Below are 24,623 nucleotides of genomic sequence, written 5' to 3'. Positions count from 1 at the left end.
TGTCACTGTGCTCACTCCCGGCATGGAGAAGGGGGCATGTCCATGACGAATATGCATGGGGGACAGGTGGATTGCCCAAAAAACACAAATTATATTGCATAAAATTAGGTATTAGGTAGGCAATTTAGGTATTTTATATCCGAGTCAGTAATCATGTTTTTTTCATTTTTAACAACACTGAACAAAATTTTGATTTTAGTGTAAGAAGCCTGGTCATGAGGTATCTGAATGCTCTTGTCTTAAAAAAAGAAAGAGTCCTAAAACAGTTAGTTTAGTCGCTCCTTATCCTAGGTTATTAAAATCTGAACATAGCCAGCCACAACAGTTAGAGCAAAGTGGAAACAACAGTGAATTCAATTCAATTCAATTCAATTTTATTTGTATAGTGCTTTTAACAATGGACATTGTCACAAAGCAGCTTTACAGGAATAAATGGATTCACAAAAATATATTGTAAATATTTGAAATTATCACTGTGAATTTATCCCTAATGAGCAAGCCAGTGGTGACGGTGGCAAGGAAAAACTCCCCGAGATGATATGAGGAAGAAACCTTGAGAGGAACCAGGCTCAAAAGGGAACCCATCCTCATCTGGGTGCAACGGATAGTGCGATTATAAATAAATCCCTTCTATTATTGTGTACTATATGGACAAATAGTGCAATTGTGCAACCAATAAATTCATCACAGTTTTTGCAAGAAGTCCGGCTGGTTAAAATCTATCCACTGTCCACTGATGGAGTCCAGAGTACGAAGCTGCTCGTGGCAACTGCAGCCCCAAAGCCACTACAGCAATCGCAGTGAATAACATTCTTTTTTTGCAGAATAACAAAAAATATTAAAGATTGTCAGTTTAATTTAACTTTATTATATACAGATATCATTTTTTTTTAATTCAAGAGATGTGACAGCCAGACAGGGCCAGAGTGGTACTGATTTTCAGCCCAGGAACATCATCTGAGCAGCCCACGCATGTGGCCTCTATATGCCGCTTACCCACTCACTTGGGATGTCCACAATGCCAAATCCACAGTTTAAACTCTTTTGACTATTTATTTTCAAAGATATTGTACAGTAGGCACCAACCACAATGCAAATTAAATAAATATATGCAAACAAAAAAATTAACAGGCCTAAAATAAATACAAATAGTTTAAATAGTGAACAATGAATGAACTAGGCTAATGAATGTCAAGTAAAAATAGAAAACATACATACAAATAAAGGGCAGGATTTCCGAACATAGGCCATTTTAATGTCTTTGGGATTATGCTATCCAGTAAAACTTTTGACACTAATAGTGATTCGTAAATATCCCAGCAATGCTTTGAGTAGCTTGTCAAGCTATAAGGTTCTCATAATTTAAAGCAGTAGAGTATCTACTGTGACTTTTTGTCTTGCACTGGGACGATCGCACAAGTCATACTGTGCATGCACCATTGACGCCTATCTCAGCAGCTGCATCACTATCATCTGGACTTGCTGCTGTTGCAAACAAGTCTGTAAATTTGGCACATTTACTTATGTCTTCCTCTAATGCCTTTCTCTTCTTTAATCTGGCCTTTTCCGCTCCTCCTTTTCTTTTTTTGCTGTCGATATTGACTAAAGGCTAAGAGGGCTCTCTGGTCTAAATGTAAACCTGTAAATTTGTTATGTGGCCAGCCTGGAATCACTTGACCGATTAGTGATCTCAGAAGGCTGCTCTCGCTGTCTCAATAGCTACGTTTACATGCACATCAAATTCCGTTTAAGGTCTATATTCGAGTTGCAGCCATATTCCGAATACTATGTTTATATGCGTACAGGAATCGGAATATTCCTGGTTGTCATAAGTATGTCTGAGCTGCCATTCTTAAATACCTAGCCTACAGCTATGTATCTGTTAGAACCCACAATTCCATCCCGACTGAGCATGCGTATGTATCTACTTTTAGTGGATTTTCTGAATAAGGTGTTTACATGGAACAAATTTCCGATTAAAACAGGCATATTCTATGGAGGAATTTCCTGTTATCTATATCAATATTGTTTGTTAATCAGTATTATGTTAATCAGTATCTATGCAACAGTATTGAAAAGTGACCTTAAATCACCTCATGTATTAACTTTCAGAGCTTCATTTATATACTACACTGTACCATTTCTAGTACATTTAGAAGGGTGACTTTATGCCTATGATCCTATAAGGATGTTCCTGTGAGAACAAACTGGCGTAACCTTTTAGGTGGTGTTTTTAAGGTGAAGGCTAATGTTGTTTTTGAAACATAAACTGACTGAACTCTCGGCACGGTTAAAACTAAGATAAGGGGACAGTGAAATAATTGGGATGAGAGGCAGGTGTGTGATTAAAAGAAAGAAGAGAAAACTCCATCTGATGAGATCATTGTTTTAGAATTGTATAAAAGCATGGGCCTCGACTATGTAAATCAGATGCTCTGCAGACCATCTAGGCTTCAATTCAATAAAGTCTATAGATTTTTGGCATCCAGAACCCCTTGTCTTTGTAACTCATTTTCTTATTCTGATTTGCAGAAGTATTTGCCACGACAATTCCAGGGGTGGGAACTGGAATTTGGGGAATCAGAATATTATCTTAATCTGACTTGGGCAATCGGATTGCGGCGTTTACATGACTCAATACTAATTAAAATATTGGCAAATTCCGATTAATATCGGAGTATTGGTGTGCATGTAAACGTAGGCATTGCCTCCTGTATGGGGAGGCAGGGGCGTGATCGATAGGCTACGTGTGTGTGTGTGTATGTGCCTGTGTGGGTGTGTGTGGGTGTGTTTGAGAATGTACAGTATGTGGCTCAGAGCAGCTGCCTACAGCCTACACTAACATTAAATATACTGCGTCACCAACCCGCGCCCCACCGGGAATTCCCCCGGTTCTCCCGATTGGTCACTCCTGCACTGCAGCCTGACGGAGCTCAGAAGACATATGTCGCCACCTGGCGGTCGTGTGTTTAATTTTATTTCTCTATAATTTACAACGCTCCTTTTATTCAGTTTTATTTTAGTCAGTGAGTTATTGGAGTGAAAACAAACTAAAACAAAAGACTGCTACCCAGAGTAGCCACATGCTGGATATGTTGTGACATAATATTATGATTAAGATGCTTCCTGCTGTCTCTTGAAGAAAGTGAGTGATGAGTAGTCCATGTGCATGCTACAGTTAGTGTATGGTACAGGAAATAGGCCTAACAGCAGGGGCGGACTTAGCACTAGGCAAAAGTAAGCAATTGCCTTGGGTCCCCAGAAACCAAGGGCCCCCTAAAAATGCAAATTATATTAATTTCTAATTATTAATGCTAAATAATGTATGCTGAAAATTTAAATATTGATGTTAAAACACTGAAATGATTCATATTGCTGTTATTTATGCAGCATCAATGCAACCCAATCCCAACTCAAGCTGTAATGGAATATTGAGGTAAATGTGTGCAACTGAAGAGGGCCCCATTCCTATATTTTGCCTCAGGCCCCCAAACCACTAAATCCGCCCCTGCCTAACAACAACAACAAACAATAACAACAACAAAAACATAAAATAATTACCACAGAAAATATACAGTAAGAGTTAACAAGGAAATACATAATCTATGCTCTAAGGAGAATACTGAGAGACAGATGAAATTAGTAGAACAGACAAAGTTAATAGATGAAATAAATAAAACAGTGGCATTGTGAATAACTTATTTTAGATGACAGTCAAAATTAAAGTGCCCTTTATTTCACTACAATTAAACAGATTAACAATTAAACACTTAGGGCAGTTCTCAGCGTGGGGTCTCAGGACCCTCAGGGATCTGTTTTTCTAAGTATTATTTTACTTATTATTGAGTTCTTATACATTATATGGCCAAAGGTTTGTGGACACCTGACCATTACACCCATATGTACTTTTTGAGCATCCCATTCCAGATTTAGTTCCCCTTTGCTGTTTTAATCTCTGCCAGTAAGCTTTTCACTAGACTGTAGAGTGTGGCTGTGGGGACTTGCCCATTCAGCCACAAGAGCATTAGTGAGGTTGGACACTGATGTTGAGCAAGAAGACCTGGAGTGCAGTTGGCATTCCAGTTCATCCCAAAGTTGTTCAGTGGGGTTGAGGTCAGAGCTTTGTACAGGCCAGCTGAGTTCTTCCACCATGGAGTTCTTCGTGCAAACCATGTCTTTATGCACAGGTTGCTTGCTTTGTGCACAGGGGCATTGTCATGCTGGAACACGTTTGGGCTAGGGCCCTTGTGCAAATATATACTTAACTTTCCCTATGCTTCCATGCACGCACACTCAGCTGCTATGCGAATGGTGCTGTTCACATACTCACTTGTGTATCTTAGGTAGGCCTACATCTGAAAAAAGATAATTAAAATCATTAACATCGTTAAAAGTGGCATCCACTAGATGGCACATCAGAGCCAAAACATCTCAGTCCATCTCGTATACAAGTCGAGCTGTAATGTTTAGTGATTTCATGCACAGTGGTGTTAAACAGACTGACAAGCTCTGTTTCTCTTTAAAACTTTTTGCTGCTGGCGTGATTGTTGTCATGACCTGCGTCTCAAATCAAAACTCTCAACATACACTCAAAAATATTTACTAATCTAGAAGATCCAGAATTCTGGTACTCAAAACAGACCTTTCAGAAGTTTTTAAAATTCAGACACTAACTGTAACAGAGAAAACTGTTAGTGTTAGTACCAGGGTACTAACTGCTGCTCTAAGCAAAACATGATTGTACTGGCCCCCTTTTCACATCCACTACTAGACACAACCTTTAAGATACATGTAAGAGACTGGAAATTTTGTTTATTGATAAATTTACGCTAAATTTAAAACATGTAACTCTAATAAAATAGAGTTTACAAACATTGATTCTGATTCTTTCATTCCGTGAAGTCCAAAAACAAATTCAGTAAGGAATCACTTCCTACACCTACAAATTATGTATTATATCTAAAGTATATGTAAATATAAAGTATATGTAAATATATATGCAATTGTTGCTAGTCCATGAAGTCTGTCCTGTGTCATTGTACTGCAGAGATAATTTTTAATCAGTATTAGCTTTGAGAAACCGCGTTCTCCTGAAGCCACAGTGACAGGGAGAGTGAGTTTAAAAAAAAAAAAAAAAACATTTGGAAAAATAGATTTCATCCCTTCTTCACAAATGAACTTAAGCGCATCCAGTGGTTTAGATCCAGCAGCCAGGCGTCTGCTCAAAGCAGTCAGCTCTACAAACATTTCATGCCCATCAACATCTTGTGAGTCTCTATGAATCAGGGCCTTTTCCAGTTTTACACACTCTTGATGAACTATCATCATCTCCTTGTCTTTGACAGATGCAATGCCATATAAAAATTCATGCTCTTGGAACAAAGAAAAGTGCTCCTCCATGAAATGGATTGCACAGTCCGTGGCATGTCATCTCCTTTGTAAGGAAACATTTTCTTTTTTGTTGTCGAACTGCACTTTGTAGAGGGTCTGTCCCTCATCAGACGAGCTATCTGCATCTAAGCTCTGTGCCTCCACTACTTTACTAGCAACATCCACACCTTTACTGTCATTAGCATTGTCGCTGCTGATTCTAACACTGTCACCTTGACTACCAGAGGCGATGAATTTCAAAAAGGAGTCTCTTTGTTTTTTTAATTCCTGTTCTTTTAAAAGCTGTAGCTTTTTTGTATTCATGTCCAGAGAGTTTTAATTGTTTTGATGACATTTTTGGATGTTCATCAGGGTGTTTTGCGTGTTCTGATACTTTCTTACAGTCACAACTGCACTGATCAAGTTGATGCTGCTCTAAGAGTGTGTGTGTGGGAGACTAGGCAGAACAAAATAAAGTTGATTTAGATTTAGAACTAATAGTTTGATATGACTGTGATAATTCTCTCTCTCTCTCTCTCTCTCTCATTTTTGCTGCATTGGCTGTGCTGCCGCCGCATACAGCTGCAGTTTGCCTATAGGTCCACGCCTATAGGTCCCTGGTTAGTACTCAGTTATGGTCTAGAATAATACATAAGTATGCAATTTGAAACACGACCTCAGCTTTTTTAGTCAGTTGGAGACACTGTCACATGGTGCTATACGCCTCCATTATTAAACGCTGGGATTGCACCACGTGGATGCATCACGTTCATTTTTGAGGATGTGCACAAGCGATGCGCCAAATGACCACAGGACTGCTTGGCCGCCATCTTGCATAGGTGTACGCATAGTTAACAGCAAATATAAAACAGCCTTTTGTTCCAGTGAAGGGAAATATCACTGGATGTTGCATAAAGACATCCTATAAAACTGTGTGTCCAGCTTCGTGGCAACAGTTTGGAGAAGGCCCACACATGGGTGAGATGGTCACGTATCCACAAACCTTTGACCATATAGTGTAGATATTAGTCTGTTTGACTGGTCACATGAATTGAAAGGGTTTAATCCAAATCTCAAAAACAAGTAATCCTTATGTATTCTGTCAATGAAAAATTAGGAATAAAAAAAGCTCTATGGGTCCAATAAATATAACCAGAATATTACTGTACACTACTGAATAATGAACTTAATATTTATATAGTTGGATTAAGTTCATAAAACTGTACTGCTGTGCGATGTAAAGAAATGTATTTTACAGTAAAATGTGTCCCTGCCCCTTCATAAACTGACCACCCCTGCTGGAGCGGATTCTGGATACTTGAGAAACTTGGATTTTTGGCGCCTCATGGTGTCCCAGAAATCAGTTATAAAAAAAATATATATATATATGTGTATGACCGGATATTCCTCTTAAATAATTTTTTGTCTTGTCTTGATTGCTTTTTCGATTAGCAAAATTATATGGTTTATCATATACGAGATTATAGTACGATTATTTTCAAATATATTATTCCCAAGTAAGAAAAAGATTTGAGCATAATGGAAACCATAGAAAACGCCAGACTTCCGGGTCACAGTTCCCGCGGTGGGCCAATCAGATCGCTTACATTCGTTAGCCGAGGCTATAGCAGACACTAGCCTGCTCCATTGCGGACAGCTGCTGAGCACGGCTGCACTGAAGGTATGTCCGATAGGTTTGAGGGACATTTTAACGCGAAACAAACGACAAAACAAAATTAAAATTGGTCTAATGTAGTGTATTAACCATGTGTTAACTTGCGTGAGCTTTAGTAGAGGTAGTTGGGGATCTACCTATCTAGCTATCGCGCTAACTTAATTCTGTGGTACTCGCTAGCCAGCTTGCTAATGCGAAGGTGGGTTTTATGGGATGCTGTTAGCTAACGAGGCTGGAATGCAGCAGGCTTGTCTACACGATGTCTCACTGCTCCGTGTGCTCTATTAATTCGGTTATCTAAACGTAATTTAACACAACTATTTTAATAACCCGTTGTTGTAGTTGCTGTATTTTAAACGACAGTTAAGATATTCAGGGATGTTTGAGTTCTGTAGCTAGCTAACTGCACTGTATGTCTGTGGAAACCGCCATTTTTTCTGAGCAGGCGAGGGAATTTTGAGTAACAGAGTTGGGAGAGTTTAGCCCGCCAGATTGGCCTCCTTTTTGTTTGAGCTCCCCACAAGGCGCGATTGCATTTCACTTGTAGAAAATGTGTGAAATCGTTACTGAAAAGAAAACATGCTGTTGATGTGCTAATGGTAACGCTAAATGGGTCCTTGTTTTGTGGGAGCAGCAAAGAAAATCGGAATTAATCGAGTAGCAACAATCGCTAGCTCACATACATTTCTAAACTAGCTTTACTGCAGTTTCACCATCCATTTAACCTAAGCGTCTAGGAAATACTACTTACTGCTTATTTTGCTATTTGGAGTGCACATTATTTATTATTATTATTATTATTATTATTATTACTATTTTATTTGGAGTTAATTGTCAGTGTGATTGAAAGGGTTCTTGTAAAGAAAAGTCTGGAGTTTGAAAGGCAGTCTAACCTGGAGAATGATATAAATTCAGAAAATGTTTCAGAAGCCATCTGGATATTCTGTTGCCCAAAACATGTAGACTCTATACCTTGTCCTAATAAATTCCCTTATTTTCTACACTAATGCATTTTCAAATCACATTGTATGTTTTCCCTTTGTATGATAGTCAGTGATGGCTCATAGAAAGACAGTGATGGTCAACACCAAGAACATGTAAGAGTTATGGAGGTTTATAAAAAAAGAAATCCCCAAAATGTCTGGAAAGGAGCAGCAGCCATGTTTTGGTCCAGTGGACTCTTTTGAGATGCAACATGCATTGCTTTGAATGATACAAGCTGCTTTCACTTTGTCTTGATTCGATCAAAAAAAGAAAGAAAGAAAGAAACAAAGGAAAATCCATTGTTTCTTAAATGTATTTACTTTTTGCAATGCAATATATGTAATGTGGAAAGGAACTTGGTGACAAATCAGAAGTGTTTTTGTATAGATTAGCCAGTCTTTTATTAATGTCTTTTTTTTTTTTTTAAACAATGCATCAGTTTTAAAAGGAAGAAAAGGGCAGTGAACTAATCCTCTGACGCACTCTGAGACATTGGATGCATCAGCAAGTCCCTTTTTGGCAGTCTTTTTCAGAAAGACTTCGGATCAGTGGCCTTTTGTTGGCCTTTTAAAGATGAATACCCTGCAAGAACAGAGGAGATTCAGGAACAGCCAGAAGTTGGACACATCTTACCTTGGCAACTGACTTTGCTCACTGCCAAGTGATGTCATTTAATGTGGTACTTAAGCTAGTGCCTTAGTAATTATGGAGAGATTATTGAACAGAAAGGCCTTGGGTTTCATTGTTGGTGTTGAATATTAATAGCGTTGTATATTGTTGATATAGCTTAAGTCCCTGTCGTGTTTAATTGATTCAGGCATGTATTCACCAAGCATAACTTGGTGTAATAATACACATTTCCCTCTTTTTGTACTGTTAGTGGGTGTCTCTTGTATTCCATATTTGATTTCCAGTTTTATTTTAATAAAAGCTTGATACCTTTATTAGTCCACGACTGCTTATTAACTCTATCACACAAATATGAAATAAAAAATAATAAGGGAATAGTTTTTTGTAAATATATAATAAATACAGGCTTTAACATGAACATATCCATTAAATCCTGATGTATACAAATGAATGCATCAGCAAGGAAAATGGGAAGAAAGTGGCCACTAACATGAACCTTGAATTTTGAACTGAAGTGTTAGATAGCAGCCATGTCAGTCCTGCAATGACAACATGGCTCCCTTTTGCTGAGAGGGAGTCAGCAATCTCTGCCAGCTTCTCCATTTTGCTGCGTCACTCAGGGTATTGGATTAGATCATGCGAGCATTCTCCCATCCCGTGGATGAAACATTGGGGTGTCTGTCTGCCTAGTTTTACTTTATTATTTGGCTCATTTAATCTGTTTACCCCACAAGGAAGATAGAGATTTCCTGTTGCTGTCAAGATTTAATTGGCTTTTACAGCCTGCATAGCTAGTATATGGCTTATAGTAGTATCTATTAAATTGCACAACTGTTCACTCTTCTTATCTTCTCCAGGCACAGCCTTTTGGATATACACATATGGAAAAGATGGCAAGGCGAAGGATTCAGGATGAGTGTCGACGCTTCTCCAGCACAAACGTCATATAATCCATTAAATGTATACATAAGATGGAGTTTGCACTGTGGGATGAGGTAGTAGGTTGTGTAGTTTTAGGGTCACACCCACACTGGGAGATAACTATACAGCCTACTGTCTTTCTCAAGGTGACAAGGAAGCAGCTGCATCTTCTTGTGTCTTGTGTTGGGGGTGTTAGGAATGCAGTTTCATAAGATATAGGGAGTAAGTTAGTTGGTGAACTTGGATGTTGGAGTTCTTGCCTGGTAAAAGATTATGCTTTCGCAGTGTGAGGTAGTAGATTGTATAGTTGTGGGATAGTGATTTTATCCTGTCTGGAAGATAACTATACAATCTATTGCCTTCCCTGAGGGGCGGAGATTCACAGTCAGTTTACTTCTTAAAATTTACCTCTTGTTTAATGTGAAGCCCATGACAATGACTTGTTAAGGAATAATACTATTATTTGTGTGAATAAGTGCTTGTGTGTTTCTGAATTAATAAATGAATGCCGTTCATAGTGTCTCATGGCTTAGTACCTTTTTTAAATGTATTTATGTATTACCTGTTTTGTTTTTTTTTGGTAAATCATGCTATAGTAAAAATAATCTGCACGCACAAATATAAATCCAATATTATTTCTCAGTAAATGTGTGTGAATATGAATGTGTAATTCCTTCTGAAAGGTAAATCCATGATGTAGGATGTAAGATTTTTTCCCCCTGAAGATTTCAGTATGTGTTTAAAAATATTTGTGCATTGTTAGTGCTGTAGTGTTCAGTAACCCACCAGTCTTATCTTGGTTAGATAGTTGAACAGAACCAAGGTGTAGGCTAGATGATTAAATGGTTGAGTGATTAGGATTTACCCAGTGGTTTGGGGGGATTTTTCCTCGATTCCAGCTTTCACCCGGGAGATGGCGCTCTTTAATAAGCTTTCATAATCCACATCCAAAACCAGCATGTCATATAGACTAAACTCTCAGATTTCAAACATCTAGGTTATACAATATTATTATATGATGTCTGAGTGTTATGTTTAATTTAATTGCTGCACTTGCATCTTGTCAGATAAGTTTGTAAACCAGACACTGTGTCCAGTGTAATATTGACAAGGTTGTAAAATATTACCACCATTATGTGATGTCATCCACTGGATTACATGGCTTTCCTCCTGCCTGAGAGAGAAATATTGATTGTGTAGTTTGTTCATTTACGCTATTAAAAAGAAGACAGTTCAAGACTGTTTTACGGGCTTTTATAGATTTACAGATGTCAAGTCATTTTATCCAGACTGAAGTTTAGATAGAAATTTGCAAGCTGATGGGTTGCAGATAAAAATCTAAGATTTCAACACCTTCAGTCGCTGTGCTGACAAACTACTATTAGTGTGAAAGCAATCACGTTGCTAGTGTTCATTGCTTTGGTGGAGAAAGATCCTTTTCATATCCAGTGCTCTTTTGAGCGCGTCAGCAAGTATTAAATGCATTTGACAAGATACAAGAACTTTATTGTCATATGCACAAAGTTCTTTGTACAATGAGATTCTTAGTTTTCACACTCTTCACTGGTGCTACAGCAGAAAATACAGAAAAAATAGACAGTTTGTGATAAGACTACGCTATATAAACTGATTATATAGGCATGGTTTGATGGGCTGTTAAAAAACTCTCAAAATGCTGTCACAAGAAATCTCTAAAGATTTTTAAACCCTGAAACTGATCTGCATGAAATGCTTTTCAGCACTTTGTCCCAATGATCAGTATAAAGACCTAAACAAAGATACTGACTGACGTGTAATATATTTGGAGGTTATGTTTAATGCAGTTATTGCATGCATTAAAATGTGGTGCTGTGATTGATTTATTTATTGTCAACGCAGTAGGCTCATTCCTTCATTCATTCATTCATTCATTCATTCCGAACTATTTTGTAGAAGTTTGAAAAAGGGATGGTTTTCCCTGAGGCTCCTGCATGAGCTCCTGTAGGCATATTTAATAAGATGATGAGGAGTTGGGGGGAGTAGGGGGGCACCGAGGAGAGAATCAGAAACCTCTCTCATGGGAGGAGCAAACGGGTGCAGGCAAAAGAGATAAAAAGCTCTGTTAAAGAGGCTCGAGCTACCGCGCGGATTAACCTCCATTAGACTAGACAAATAGCGCACACTGGAAAAGAAATCTTTAACTCATTCACGCATTTCCGCCCTGTTCTGATCGACGGTTTTAAATGACGGCTAAATTAGACTTCGTCCCAGAGACAGCGGCAGGTAAGGGCAGTTACGCGGAAGCAGACTCGGGACCAGTCTCTGCATTCAGAGGCACTTGAGTAAACTCGAGCCTTGCAGCCTCGCGGCATTTTGCGCCCCGGAACGCAGCAGCTAAAGCAACTGCTCAGGAGATGAGCTCCATGTAAATACCGCCCTAACATTCCGTACGGAGCGGAGGACCTGCAGGGAAAACAAGAGCAGCAATGAGAAATTACTTTGCGTAATTATTGAACCGTAGCGGCTGTTTCAGCGGTGCATGTGCTGAAGGAGCTTTCGAAGCTCGGAAGGATCTCAGCTCAGGTGCGCTGCATCCCCGCTAAAGCAGGGACCTTACACACACACACACACACACTCCGGACTCACACTCCCTGCCTAACTAAAGCAAAGGGCACCATGAGCAGGAAAACGCGCCGCTGGATTTTTCACATTTTCCTCTGTCTGGGGATTATATACCTGAAAATCGGGTGAGTTGAAAAAAGGTTACAGTTTACCTGGTTCTAATTTGTTGTTTGACTCATTCAGAAAAAAAAACCAAAAAAAAAAAAAACACTAGTTGCAGTAAAGCTATATTAATGACAGAACAATGAATAATAATAATAATAATAATAATAATAATAGTACTTATATGTTTTAAGCTTGTTTTTTATGGATGATGCTCGAGCTCAGTCTCCCTGTTGACTATGGGCAAAATTAAATCTCTTTTTTTCTACATCTAAATTGCTATAATTAACATTGTAATATTGTAATATTGAAGGCTATATAGTCTATGCGTATTAAAGTTTTAATGGTTATTGCAGTGTTCTACACTAAAGACATTTAGTGAGCTAATTACCTAATACAGTGATAATAAACCATTAACCAGCTACATGATGCATTCTTCAGATTCCTTGCAGCATTATTATCCATGCTGCATTAGTTCAGTCAGTGTTATTATTAGTCAAAGACTCCATGCAGATGGGAAAGGAAGTCACGCAAAAATCTGGTCATCCACAGGGGAGACGATCTTGCCGGCCTTTTCAGATGATTCGGCTTGCACTTCAAAAATCAGACAAATCTAGACAAGTCGGTAAAACCACGCGGAACATCGGCTCCACGTTGTGTTTAATTAGACATGGCGCGCGCCTTTTTTGTTAATATGATGGGGTTTTTTTTCATACCTCCACAGCGGCTTCTCATCCGTGGTGGCTCTGGGAGCGAGCATCATCTGTAATAAAATCCCGGGTCTTGCCCCCCGTCAGCGGACGATCTGCCAGAGCCGACCGGACGCGATCATCGTGATCGGAGAAGGAGCGCAGATGGGCATCAACGAGTGCCAGTTCCAGTTCCGCCATGGCCGCTGGAACTGCTCTGCCCTCGGAGAGAGGACCGTCTTTGGAAAAGAGTTGAAAGTGGGTATGTTACACAACCATTTACTGTATCCGTAGAATTAGAAGAAATATGTTTCTAGGCTATAGACCTTGACTTAACTCTATTTTAATGCTTAATGCAGTTTTCATGCCAGTTTATGATCAGAGAGCTGTGAATAACTGGCACATCCCAAAGCTGGGCCATTTAAGTTGAAGTTAAGGAAGTGAACATGTTGACATAATTAACCAAATCTGGAATTTAATCCTAATTTAAATCATGGTTACTACCCTGAATGATTTATTTATTTTTGGGATTACACACTGTGGCCAGATCATTTGTATCAGTAATAAACTGAGATAATTAACACAGAGTATATGTGCATATGCATACAGAGTTTCCAGTTCATTAAATATGCCATATAGTGACTAATCAGCTTGCAGCTCATTGTGCTTCTGTGATCTATCAAAATATAGGCCTGTTAGTAACTTTTTTGTAACACTGCATCTGTTTCTAATTCTGCACAAAGTCCAGCATCAGTTATTATTCACCTAATAGATAAAGATTGTGGGATTAATTCTACCTCTTGAGAACTTTTTCAGTAGTTCTGAACTTAAAATCTTAAAAAGGAAAACGGCACAAAAAATCATTTAGTTCTTGATGAATTACTGGCTTGTGATTTAGCTCATAATGAGGCTGCACACTAAAACACAAGCTAAGAGCTGGCAGATAATGCTGTTGTAACTGGAAGTGGTTTGTCTTTGGATGCATGGCTGCTGATTTGCTTGTAGCATTTTGCATTTAGTGCCCTCCTGTAATGTCATGTCAAACATGCTTCCGTTCCATTCACACAGCAAGTACCAACATGGCTGAATTTACGGCCTCTCTAACGACCCCGTTTCTCAAAAGAAGCCTTTTACTAGTCATCCTGTCTTATCTGTAGATTTTAATGATTTGCTAGTCAGGCTTTTCACTTTTCCACGGGTATAAGTTACAGAGTGTGAATGAAGGGACAAAATAGTACAGTATTTTAAGGAAATGTAACCATATGTCACCAAAGATAAACAAAACAAAACTAGCTAAGAGAAAGTTTTTTCCTTGGGGTAACACTATCTATTTTCCAGAGGCAAACCCAAGCCTATTTAGGGCTTCTTTAGGGCTATTGAACCTCTGACATTTGATGAATGGTTATGTGAAGGCCTTTGCTTTAGTTTCATAGCCTTTTTGGCTGGTGGGAAAGAAGGGGCAGGATTATCAGGCTGTGTGTCTGTTAAAGATGGCTGTAGGGAATCTTGATGCTCAAATGACTGACTTACCCTGGAAATAAATCCATGGATCATATTTAATGTAATTTCTCCTATTTCCTCTCACCTTGCGTTCTGTTGGATTGCATTGAAATTGTGCTGTTGAGACTCTGCAAAGATCTGTAGAGACTTGTATCCATCGCTGAAGGTGAAGCTGTATTTTATCCCTCGGCATCAAAGATGAGTGACTTGAGAAAAAGTAAAGAGAAAAAGGGCAGGCTTGCTGCAAGCTCATGCATTACCCAAAAATTTCCCTCAATCCGTCTCATTCTTGAGCAGCACACTTTCATGGCTGACAGGATCTTTGTTTTGGTTGCTGATTATATCGTTTGATACAGGAGGCATGGGTCTGCTTTATCTGAGCACCATTTGGCTGACAATGATACAGAGTGACCAAACATTATCTTTATTTCCGTGGCAGTTGTATTTCCCAGCTGTGGTGTTTGCCCACACCTATGTTGTCTAATACTTCTATCTTCAGGATAAAAGAGAGTGGGAAAATGTTCTAAAAGAACTGGTTTCAGTGGCCAGACCTGCAGCAGCACTCACAGTAGCCAAACTCTGAGAGATGAAGAGCGGTGGTTAATCCTCGTAAGGCAGTTCAGAAGGAGGTGAAGTAATGCTTGCTCATGTTCAGGGCCTGGTACCATATGCTCTGGGCTTGGCATCAACGTGGAGGATTCCTCTTTCAGGAGTGTGTCACAGCATTACTTTATAAAGCTTGGATGATTACTTTACTTTACATTTTCAACGTGGTCTAGTTACCAAACATACCAATGGGAATAGAGCAGAGTTCTGGAACACATAACTGCATAATTTATATTTGTTTTATCTTGTGTTTTTCAAGTGGAACCCTCACCATCCCCCTTTCTCACACTTAAGCACCCTCCGGCATGTTTGAAAAATAGTTTTCCCCCACCAGCATTGTCTCAAGCCCAGACAAGTACATTGTGTGAGGTTTAGAAATTAACCTCTTGCATTTACAGTTTTGGCAAGAGACATCTCACACAGGATCATTCTGAGCCACTGATTCAGACTTCTGTAATGTAACGAAACCCATGTCATAACACACATGTTTTATGGCTTTCTTATCAGTTGAGTTTGTGTGCAGACTATCTTGATTTAAGTAAACACAGCCCAAGTAATATACTTAATAAAAAGACTATTTCACCATGGCCTATGGACAAGTGGTTTTAGAACTTTGCGTTTGTGAAATCTTCAATATGTGCTAACCTTTCCATTCAATGCATCTCTTCTCTCTTGGCATCAAGCCCAAGCAACTCATAAAAATCTCCATATAATTGATGCTCCAAACAAGCCTTTCTTAAATTGCTTGGGCGCTGCTCCAAGATGTTTATCAACTGCAGGTCAACACATACCAGTGTTAGTGTTAGTCTGGAGGCCCTGAGAAAGCTCTGAGAATGTTCTGCACTCGTTCATAGCATGCAAGATGCAATAATCAGCAGACAGCTTGAATGAGACAGTTATTTGTTACTACTGACTATGAAATTAACTTCATAAAGTCATATCAATAAGATATGCTTCACTAGCTACGTTTGGTAGAAGTTTAAACACTCAGCCTGCTTAAAGGACACAGATTTCTTAGTTCAAGTTGTGTAAATGATTTCTAGAAGAGTCAACAGTTGATGATTCATTAATCCAAATGATGATTTGTACATTTCCAGGAGAGCTCAGGTAACTCAGTACTGATCAATAGATCTTAAAAGCACGACAACTTGCTCTTTGCTTAGGAGTTTCCCAAGAATATCGTTCATGTGTATAATCATGTTTAAACTGAAACTGTGTCTGGATTTCCTCTGCTTCTAGTACAGAGCAGGTTTAAAATGTCTTAAGATCATAATGAATCTAAGACTTTAATAAAAGTTACGGTTATACGTAACAATAACGTTTGTGTAACTGCAAACTTCCATCGATTCTAATGAACATGACCCTGAAAGAGGCCATTGGAATTCAACCAACGGTGAGTAGAGGCTGGCTCATAGGTCACAAGTCAGTCTTCCTGTTAGACTTATTGTTAGTCAGTCTTAAGGAAAGAAATGAAAGGTTTAAGAGTGATCTTTAAGAGTTTAAGTCAAAACAACTAGTCATGGTGCATTGCAACACACACTTAATAGCGCTTTGAATTGTGGCTTTTCAAAGGTCTTTGTTACATTTCTGTGGCTACATAAGTGAATAATACTCTTAACCTGGAAGTGCCCTGCTTAGCAATGGCAATCAATTATCTGAGTCGTCTTGCCAGAAGAGATTCTGCATGCCTGGGGGACTCACCTCCACTGGGTGGATCCCTCTTTCTGACGGAAGCTGGGAAAGAGTCCAAACGTACTGCGTGCCCCCGATCTCTACCACTCTATTGTCTCTTAAATAAACCCTTGTTAACTATGCTCGTGAAAGAGGCAGGCTATTCCTTCCTTCGCTGGAATGGTCATCATGGTGCAATCATACAGTTATTTGTCTTAATTTCTCCTTTCCCCTGACAACTGAAGGACAATTATTCCATGTCAAATAAAGCCCTGAATTGCTTGTGTTGCCGCCATTTGTTATAGAACCATTGTTAGCTTGCATAATCTCAAGTTCCCTATCATCTCCATATTACCCTATTTTCAGCAAGTCTGATAATCTAAAGCATTTAATGAGGAAGAAGCGCAAAGACAGAATGATGAATGAAGTAGCACTTGGCAAAACCTGTACATATTCCTGTTGAAGGTTGAACTATGTCAAGCATGTGCACAGGTTTGATCTGGCCTGAGACAGCAGATCTTATTTGTGGTGATTTTGATTTGTGAATGTTCTCTTTTTTGCAGGGAGTAAAGAGGCGGCATTCACCTATGCCATCATCGCTGCCGGGGTTGCCCATGCTATCACAGCCGCCTGCACCCAGGGAACCCTGAGTGGCTGCGGGTGCGATAAAGAAAAGCAAGGTTTCTACAACCAGGAAGAGGGCTGGAAGTGGGGTGGCTGCTCAGCTGACATCCGCTATGGCCTGAGCTTTTCCAAGATGTTTGTGGATGCACGGGAGATAAAGCAAAATGCCAGGACTCTCATGAACCTCCATAACAATGAAGTGGGGCGTAAGGTATGTATAAGAGAATGATGCCTTGCACTCTGTTTGGGTTAAAATGATACTTAACTAAAGGTGGAACAATACTAGAGATTATTTTTTTCTAGCTTGAAACCTTACTTGCTTGGCAAGGTTTTTTTTCTGAACATGAAAAATCACTAAGTGTATGACAGATCATGGCATATCATTTTGACCAGAGAGAAAGAAGGTCAAATAAAAACATCTAAGGATAAAACAATTCCAAGGAATGGCCTGAATTAGTGGGATGTCCATTGCTAAACAGTAAACAGAAATGAAGGTCAAGTAGTGATACATTGGTTCAATATTCCACTATAAATATTGTTTAATAAATTCCCAAAGGTATCGTCATATTAGCTCTGTTGTTTTAAGCTACATAGGGAAAAATAACTTTGATCACTACTTTTACAAATGTTAGAGCATCTGGGGCTTGATGTGATGAGTTTCCAACAGTTGGTAGTATGTCAACACCAGAATCATTGACACCTCTCAAGAGAATGAGCAAAAACTATTGTTACCTAGTTACCTTTCCCATAACAAAACTCACTTATTAAAGCATTTCTCATCAAAAACATGTGTGGCAAATTTACTGACACCCCCAAAGAATATTTATAATAAACAAAAGCAATTATAATGCTATACACTATTTATTTATTTGTTTAATTACCAGGAACCTCCTTTAGATATGGTTGCATTTGTATAAAATTTCTTTGCTATTCAGCACCATAGACAAAGAACTTTCAACACGAAAGAGACAGAAGTTTTTTACCCAGCACACAGAAATGGTAGCAGAAACACAAAATCAGTGATGTGTAATGACAATTTCAGTCTCCTGATTGGATCCCTGTTAAGAACCAGGGGTCTGAATTGAGGAGGGCAGTCCATATGTGCAAACCTAAGAATATAAATGACAAATGTTCTGCAGCAGTAGTTCAAAATTCCTCTACAAGTGACTGCAACCTTGTTAGACATTTCTGAAGTTGTTCAGTGCACTTATTCTCACCAGGGAAGGTTTCACAAAATATTAATTGTAGGAGTACCAATAGTTTGAAACAGAAAAAATATGCACTATTAAAATGTTTGAAAAATGTTATCACTAAAACTAAAATTATACAGGCATTCTATATATATACAACTCCGCATATATTAATTTTGTGTTTAATAAGCCCAGCAACATCATGCTGATAAAAAATGGTGGCAGTCAGAATAAAAAGAGCTTTATAAAGAAATAACTGCAAGGGCTTTTAGGTGGAAATGCAGTGATGCATTTCAATCTGAGTAATCACTAAATCTCCTCACTTGTGTTCCAAGAGATAGCGAAACCTCTAATGCTTCTTGAGTTCTTCCTGAGGTATTTACTGGTCTTCTCCTACTGAGTGATGTCACTGGATGTTACAAAAGGCTTTTTAGGGTAATTCTCAGAAACGTATATGAGACACTGGACTAAGCATAATGGCTTATTGGAATAGTAACACGATTAGGCTTGATGACTAAAAGTTCAAACTAAGCTATAACTGATTGGATACACATTACAGTGAACAATAGGTATCTTTACCTTTCCAGAGAAACTTATCCGTTGTTATAACAACTATGTCAATATTTTTGTAAAGAGTTTGAGTGTAGACTGTTTCAGCACTCTGGACAGATCATCAAATCTTTCAAGGCAAGATGAGGTCATAACCTTCTGGTGTAGACTCTGTCCTTTATGAATCAGCTGTCTTTGGTGAATTACTAGGTCTCATTCTAAAAGCACACACTGTTCAAACCTATGGACAATCAAAACTTACTTAACTCATATTCATACTGTCACCATCATTTTGAAATTAACTGATTAATGAGCTGATTTCTAAAATTTGATGCTGACATATTTAATAGTATTGCAGATCAAATGGCAGTTAATTTCAAAATGATGGTGACAGTATGAATACGGTTTTGATTGTCAGCATCTCATGGCAAAGATGGTATCTTTTCATTGTAGTCTTGGAAAAGATTCTCAGATACCTCACAATGTTGTTGTTAAGAAGGTATCAGCCTCTCACAGACACACACATTTGACTTCAGTATGCTTTTTGAACATGTTGTTTATCAGGAATCAGCAGCATGATCACACTAAGCCTGATACACATCCCAGAGAGCATACAATTGTCAAGGAGTCTCCACAAAGTCTATGAGGCAGACAGGCATTGAGGATGGAATAGTAATTAAAACACTAGGTGAGGCTTCTCCCACAAACGGGAAAAACAGCATCATTACATAGTGGAAAGAGAGAGGTAGCATTTGCTAACCACACCAAAGACTACACTGCCTTGAACAAGCTATTCCCTGATGCCAATCATTAACAGATTCTTCCATAGCTGAACAGGCACTCTTTTACACAGATCTTTCTTTCAGCAAGTTTTATGCAAGATTTATAATCATAATTTGCAGTTGTATTGAAACCCATTACTGTGTTTCATCACATTATCGTACATCAAGAAAAAAAAAAGCATATAGTTATTTCTTGCTCACCACCCTCACCTGTTGAACTCACCTGTTGGGCTCAGGATACAAGGATAGTCAGAGTGAAGTGAAGCTCACAGGTACCTGAAACCTGACTCCTGAGCTTTATCTGTGTACACTACACACAGGCAGACAGTTGTAGAAGTGGCCGATTGTCGTTCAGGCTGTGTTTATATCATAGGCACCCTGATTCCACCCTACTGCTTACACAAGAGAGAGATTCTTACAGACGGCACCTCATACTTAGCTTGGCGAAACAATTTGTGTCAGATGTTTTGTACACAAATGAATAGGCTTGTTAAAAGTCGACGGAGGGAACCTGTCGACACGCAGGCTGTTTTCCAGCCTTGCTGTGCAGGCGGGCAGGCATGAGGTGGATCAGGCTCTGGCACAGCAAGTTTAACAATCCTCGCATTCTTGAATTGGAATGTTTAAAAAAAAAAAAAACCTTTGTCTCAACCTGTTTAACTATTCCGGAAATATGCTCTAACACCACCAGTGTAGGCACAGATGCTACAAGTAAGAAATGTGCAATTCAACAATCTTTTTTTGCACTGTCAGATGGTTTCTGATTAAAGATTTTTTTAATCAAAAAAGAAAAGATTCTTTTAGAACTTAATAGAAGGAAGTGCAAGAATGTCCAAATGCAACCTTTTCCTATATATATATATATATATATATATATATATATATATATATATATATATATATATATATATATATATATACATATATACAGTATATATAACAATATGTAGTCCTGAGCTTTGGAAATTGTAATGTTTGTATTCAATCACTCCAGGCATAAAGCTGTCACCAGATAGACTAACCGGATCAGCCTATGAATCATCAAAGCACTTACTCTCGTAATTATCTTAGACTAAAATTATAGACCTCTGAATAAAAACTCAGGGTCCTGTAAAATCCCTCAGGGTACTGAACAATCTCTGTTTTTCCACTCCAGATCCTAGAAAAGAACATGCGCTTGGAGTGCAAGTGTCACGGAGTCTCTGGCTCATGCACGACCAAAACTTGCTGGACAACGCTCCCCAAGTTCCGTCAGCTTGGCTACATCCTCAAGGATAAGTACTACCAGGCCGTACACGTGGAGCCGGTTCGAGCCAGCCGGAACAAACGGCCCACATTCCTGAAGATCAAAAAGCCCTACTCTTACCGCAAGCCCATGGACACTGACTTGGTGTACATTGAGAAGTCGCCCAATTACTGTGAGCCGGACCCAGTGACGGGCAGTGTGGGCACTCAGGGCAGGATCTGCAATAAAACTGCACAGCAGGCCAACAGCTGTGACTTGATGTGCTGCGGACGAGGCTACAACACACACCAGTACTCACGTGTATGGCAATGCAACTGCAAGTTCCTGTGGTGCTGTTATGTCAAATGCAACACATGCAGTGAGAGGACAGAGGTATACACATGCAAATAAAACATTCCTTATTCATCTTTATGTTACAGAGGGTCTGTGAACGTAAATTACGAAACGTCCGTGAATGCCTCTAAACCTAATTAGAGGCTTCCTGTGTGGGGTGATATGGATCCAAGGTGTTTAGAATGGAGAAACTTTGGAACAAGGCACTCCAAGGGGTCTCTATGGTCAGCATGATCTTTTTATTCACCTGGAGGATAGCCAGAGGATGTGTGGGCGATGTATTCGGCTTTGTTTCAAAGCTCAGTGGAATGATTTGGTGGTTGGTACCAGTGGATGCCTTGAGCTTTCTAAACAGTGGAGTGAGAAAGTTCCTGAAGTCCAGGATAGAAGGAATATGTACATGGTGTCTTTGGCTATTCTGTTCTACAGGCAATCTGGAAAATCCTTTCAGTGAGCTTATATAAAACTGGAAATTTGGTTTCTCTGGACATTATGAAAGCATACTGTATATGGACTGAATATTATATCGATGGTATTTAACATTTTATTTAGAGAAAGAAAGGCTAATATTAATTTATTTAATAATAAAACTACTGATTTTCATGTGATTTTATGTCTTTTTTTTTACCATGCAACATTTTGTTTTTGTGGTAGAAGCAACTTAACTAGCTTTTACACTTTGATCCCACTTTGTGCTTTTTTAACTGTCATTTTTTACAGTACCCATTGGGAGCAAAACAGTTGTACACCATGTTGTTGGTGATATTACTTGTGCTAAACATTTGTAGTACAATTCCCTCAAGTACAATCCATATATACATGTATAGCAACATACACTGGAAATATGCATCTCTCTTGAAAGCTAACTTCTCCTAAAATGAATTAAGTACTTTGATGCTGTTAACTATCAGGAACATTCTGAACAATGTATGCTAAAACAGTGCCTAAAATATATTGTCTTTCACAATAAATAAATTAGGTTTTGAGCACCCTTTTTCACAAATAGAAATAATAGTGAGCTGAAATCATTTGAGAAAGAATCCGGTCATAATATTAACTGACACATAGCCTTCTCATGAGCTCACACACATCTCTCCTTGGCTCTTGTCTTTTTAGTTGGCAGAGAAGCCAAGATAACGATTAATTCATTTTGGAACAGGATAGCTCGCACCCAGGAGATGCCTCCACTTGCTACTGATTCGGAATGCTGAGGTCACTGATACTGTTCTTGCTATATATGTATACTAAATATTATGTCTTTCCATTTTTGCTGCTAGTTTTTTCCCCCAAGGCTTCAACTTGGAAACTGTATAGTGTCTATCGAAACTAGTGCTTTTGAATACTATGTGTGAATGTGGTTACCTGAATGAGTTACCATGTGCTGAGTTAACAGCAGTTAACAGAATATATTTTGCAAGAGATTATTTTTATATGAGTGTTTTATTTATTTTGTTATAAACTGTCCTGCTTCACAATTTCCCTAACGTCCACAGTTAAGGAAATCTAAGCTCGAAAACTGCATTGATAATGTCATGGTACCTTGGTCACAGGTTTGGTGTTAACTGCATCTCAAATGTCAAAACGAAATGAATTATTAGATAATTAAAATCAGTAATAATGAAATCATTATTTGATCAAACTAGGAAAAAAAAAACATGTTTTCCTGTTTTTGTATAGTCATTTAACAACAGCAGTTTGTTGACAGCAGTCCTGTATGTAGGACCAATAATTTAAACTAAAATGGGCAAACACTCTGGTACTTAAGACATAAAACATGACAGTGAGTTTTAACCAAAGAACAGCTGAATTGGAGATGGTGCTTCATGGAAGGCCTTTGGTTCTATTTCTAATAACAGACAATGAATTCAAGCAATGCCAAACTGGTCATTCTGCATGCTTATACTGTCGTAACTGATTTAACAAAAATGTACGTTGTGCTTTGAACAGTCTTAATAAAAGTCACCTCAGCAGTTTGAAGAGCTTCTACTTGTTTTCTTGTAATTAACTCAGAAACAGAGCAAACCAAAAATCTTTCATGGATAATTTGGCAGTAAAACAGTATAATAATTATCACTTTTTAATGTCTATTTCTGCTTGTTATGTAAGTCTCCATTAGAAATTAAATAAATGACTAAACAGCTAGAATTTTTCTAAGCCAAACAGACTGAAAAAAAAAAAGAGTCATCAATGGCATGACAATCCCTCAAATTACCTAGGCGGTAACAAGTCATCAGCCACAAAACATTTGTTGCTGCTAAGTTATGGTTGGTCACTGACTCTGACAGTTTTTACTGTGAGGATGATTGCGGGGCAGGGAAGGAACTGAGGAAAGTGCTGGCGTGTTAATGGTAGGGCTTGTGCAGAAGCTTCAATTGATGAGCAGCAGTGTGGAGGGTGTCCCAGCACTGGGTAAAAAGGGGAGGTGGGGGGTGTGTAGGGGGGGTGATGGGGTGATGGATTACACTGACATCTGCTTCATTCACTCCTCAGTGCCGTCGCCACAACAACGCGCCTGGCCCCCCAAAAATGCTGCCCAGTCTCCCTGAGAAGTGCTCCTGCACGTTAGTGAAATGTTAACTATGCAAAATCCAGCTAACTTTGGGATGCTATTTATTTTGTTCGCTCAAATCCTCCTTTCTCTTCCCCAGGAGCAAGAGGGAGGGTGAAGGAGAGAGAGCTTTTCAATTTTGAAGGATGATGTCAAGAGGAATTTCAAACTGAGGGTTCGAACAGATCTTAGCATTGCCCTTGAATAATTGGTGCAAAACACTTGCTTTAGGAATTGGCGAAAGCGTCTCAATAGGTGACCATGCTGAAAAGGCAGCTGGCCAAACAACCTCGGCATCAGCTCTTGGACACCATGAGCTGAATCACAATATCTTGTTTTGAAAAAGCTACTTGGGGCCCTCTCGTTTTGGCTCTGACTGATCTTGTTTGTGACATTCTGAATGGCAAGCCTTTTGGAGAACTTAACACTTGTAGCTAGAAGTGTTAGAAAAACAATTATGTGGAGACAGACTCCACGTCCAGCCCCATCCATCTCGTATGCCTTCTGTGGTGTCTTACACAATGGAGAAAATTTGCTTAAGAGGCGTCCCATTGAAAACACAGTCCCACAAATGCATTTGTGCATTCATTCAGGCATTCATT

General features: G+C 38.9%; 1 protein-coding gene across 3 annotated transcripts; it reads left to right on the top strand.

Annotated features, from left to right (window-relative positions):
* The first annotated feature begins 6,985 nt into the window (after positions 1 to 6,985).
* On the top strand, positions 6,986 to 23,866 carry wnt7aa (wingless-type MMTV integration site family, member 7Aa). 3 transcript variants are annotated; one of them, XM_053227246.1, is made up of 5 exons: positions 6,986 to 7,051; positions 8,469 to 12,306; positions 13,008 to 13,234; positions 17,313 to 17,584; positions 21,051 to 23,866. In XM_053227246.1, the coding sequence occupies exons 2-5, from the start codon at positions 12,236 to 12,238 to the stop codon at positions 21,528 to 21,530; spliced, it is 1,050 nt and encodes a 349-aa protein (XP_053083221.1). In that variant the 5' UTR covers positions 6,986 to 7,051; positions 8,469 to 12,235; the 3' UTR covers positions 21,531 to 23,866. The 3 variants fall into 3 exon arrangements, with proteins under 3 accessions (XP_053083221.1, XP_053083223.1, XP_026788212.1); XM_053227248.1 differs by having other exon boundaries at positions 6,988 to 7,051; positions 9,517 to 12,306; XM_026932411.3 differs by having other exon boundaries at positions 7,003 to 12,306.
* Positions 23,867 to 24,623: the final 757 nt, after the last annotated feature.

Source organism: Pangasianodon hypophthalmus, chromosome 20 (genome assembly GCF_027358585.1).
Source record: "Pangasianodon hypophthalmus isolate fPanHyp1 chromosome 20, fPanHyp1.pri, whole genome shotgun sequence".
NCBI lineage: Eukaryota > Metazoa > Chordata > Actinopteri > Siluriformes > Pangasiidae > Pangasianodon > Pangasianodon hypophthalmus.
Note: the sequence above shows the minus strand (reverse complement) of the source record. Positions and strands in the feature narration are given on the sequence as shown.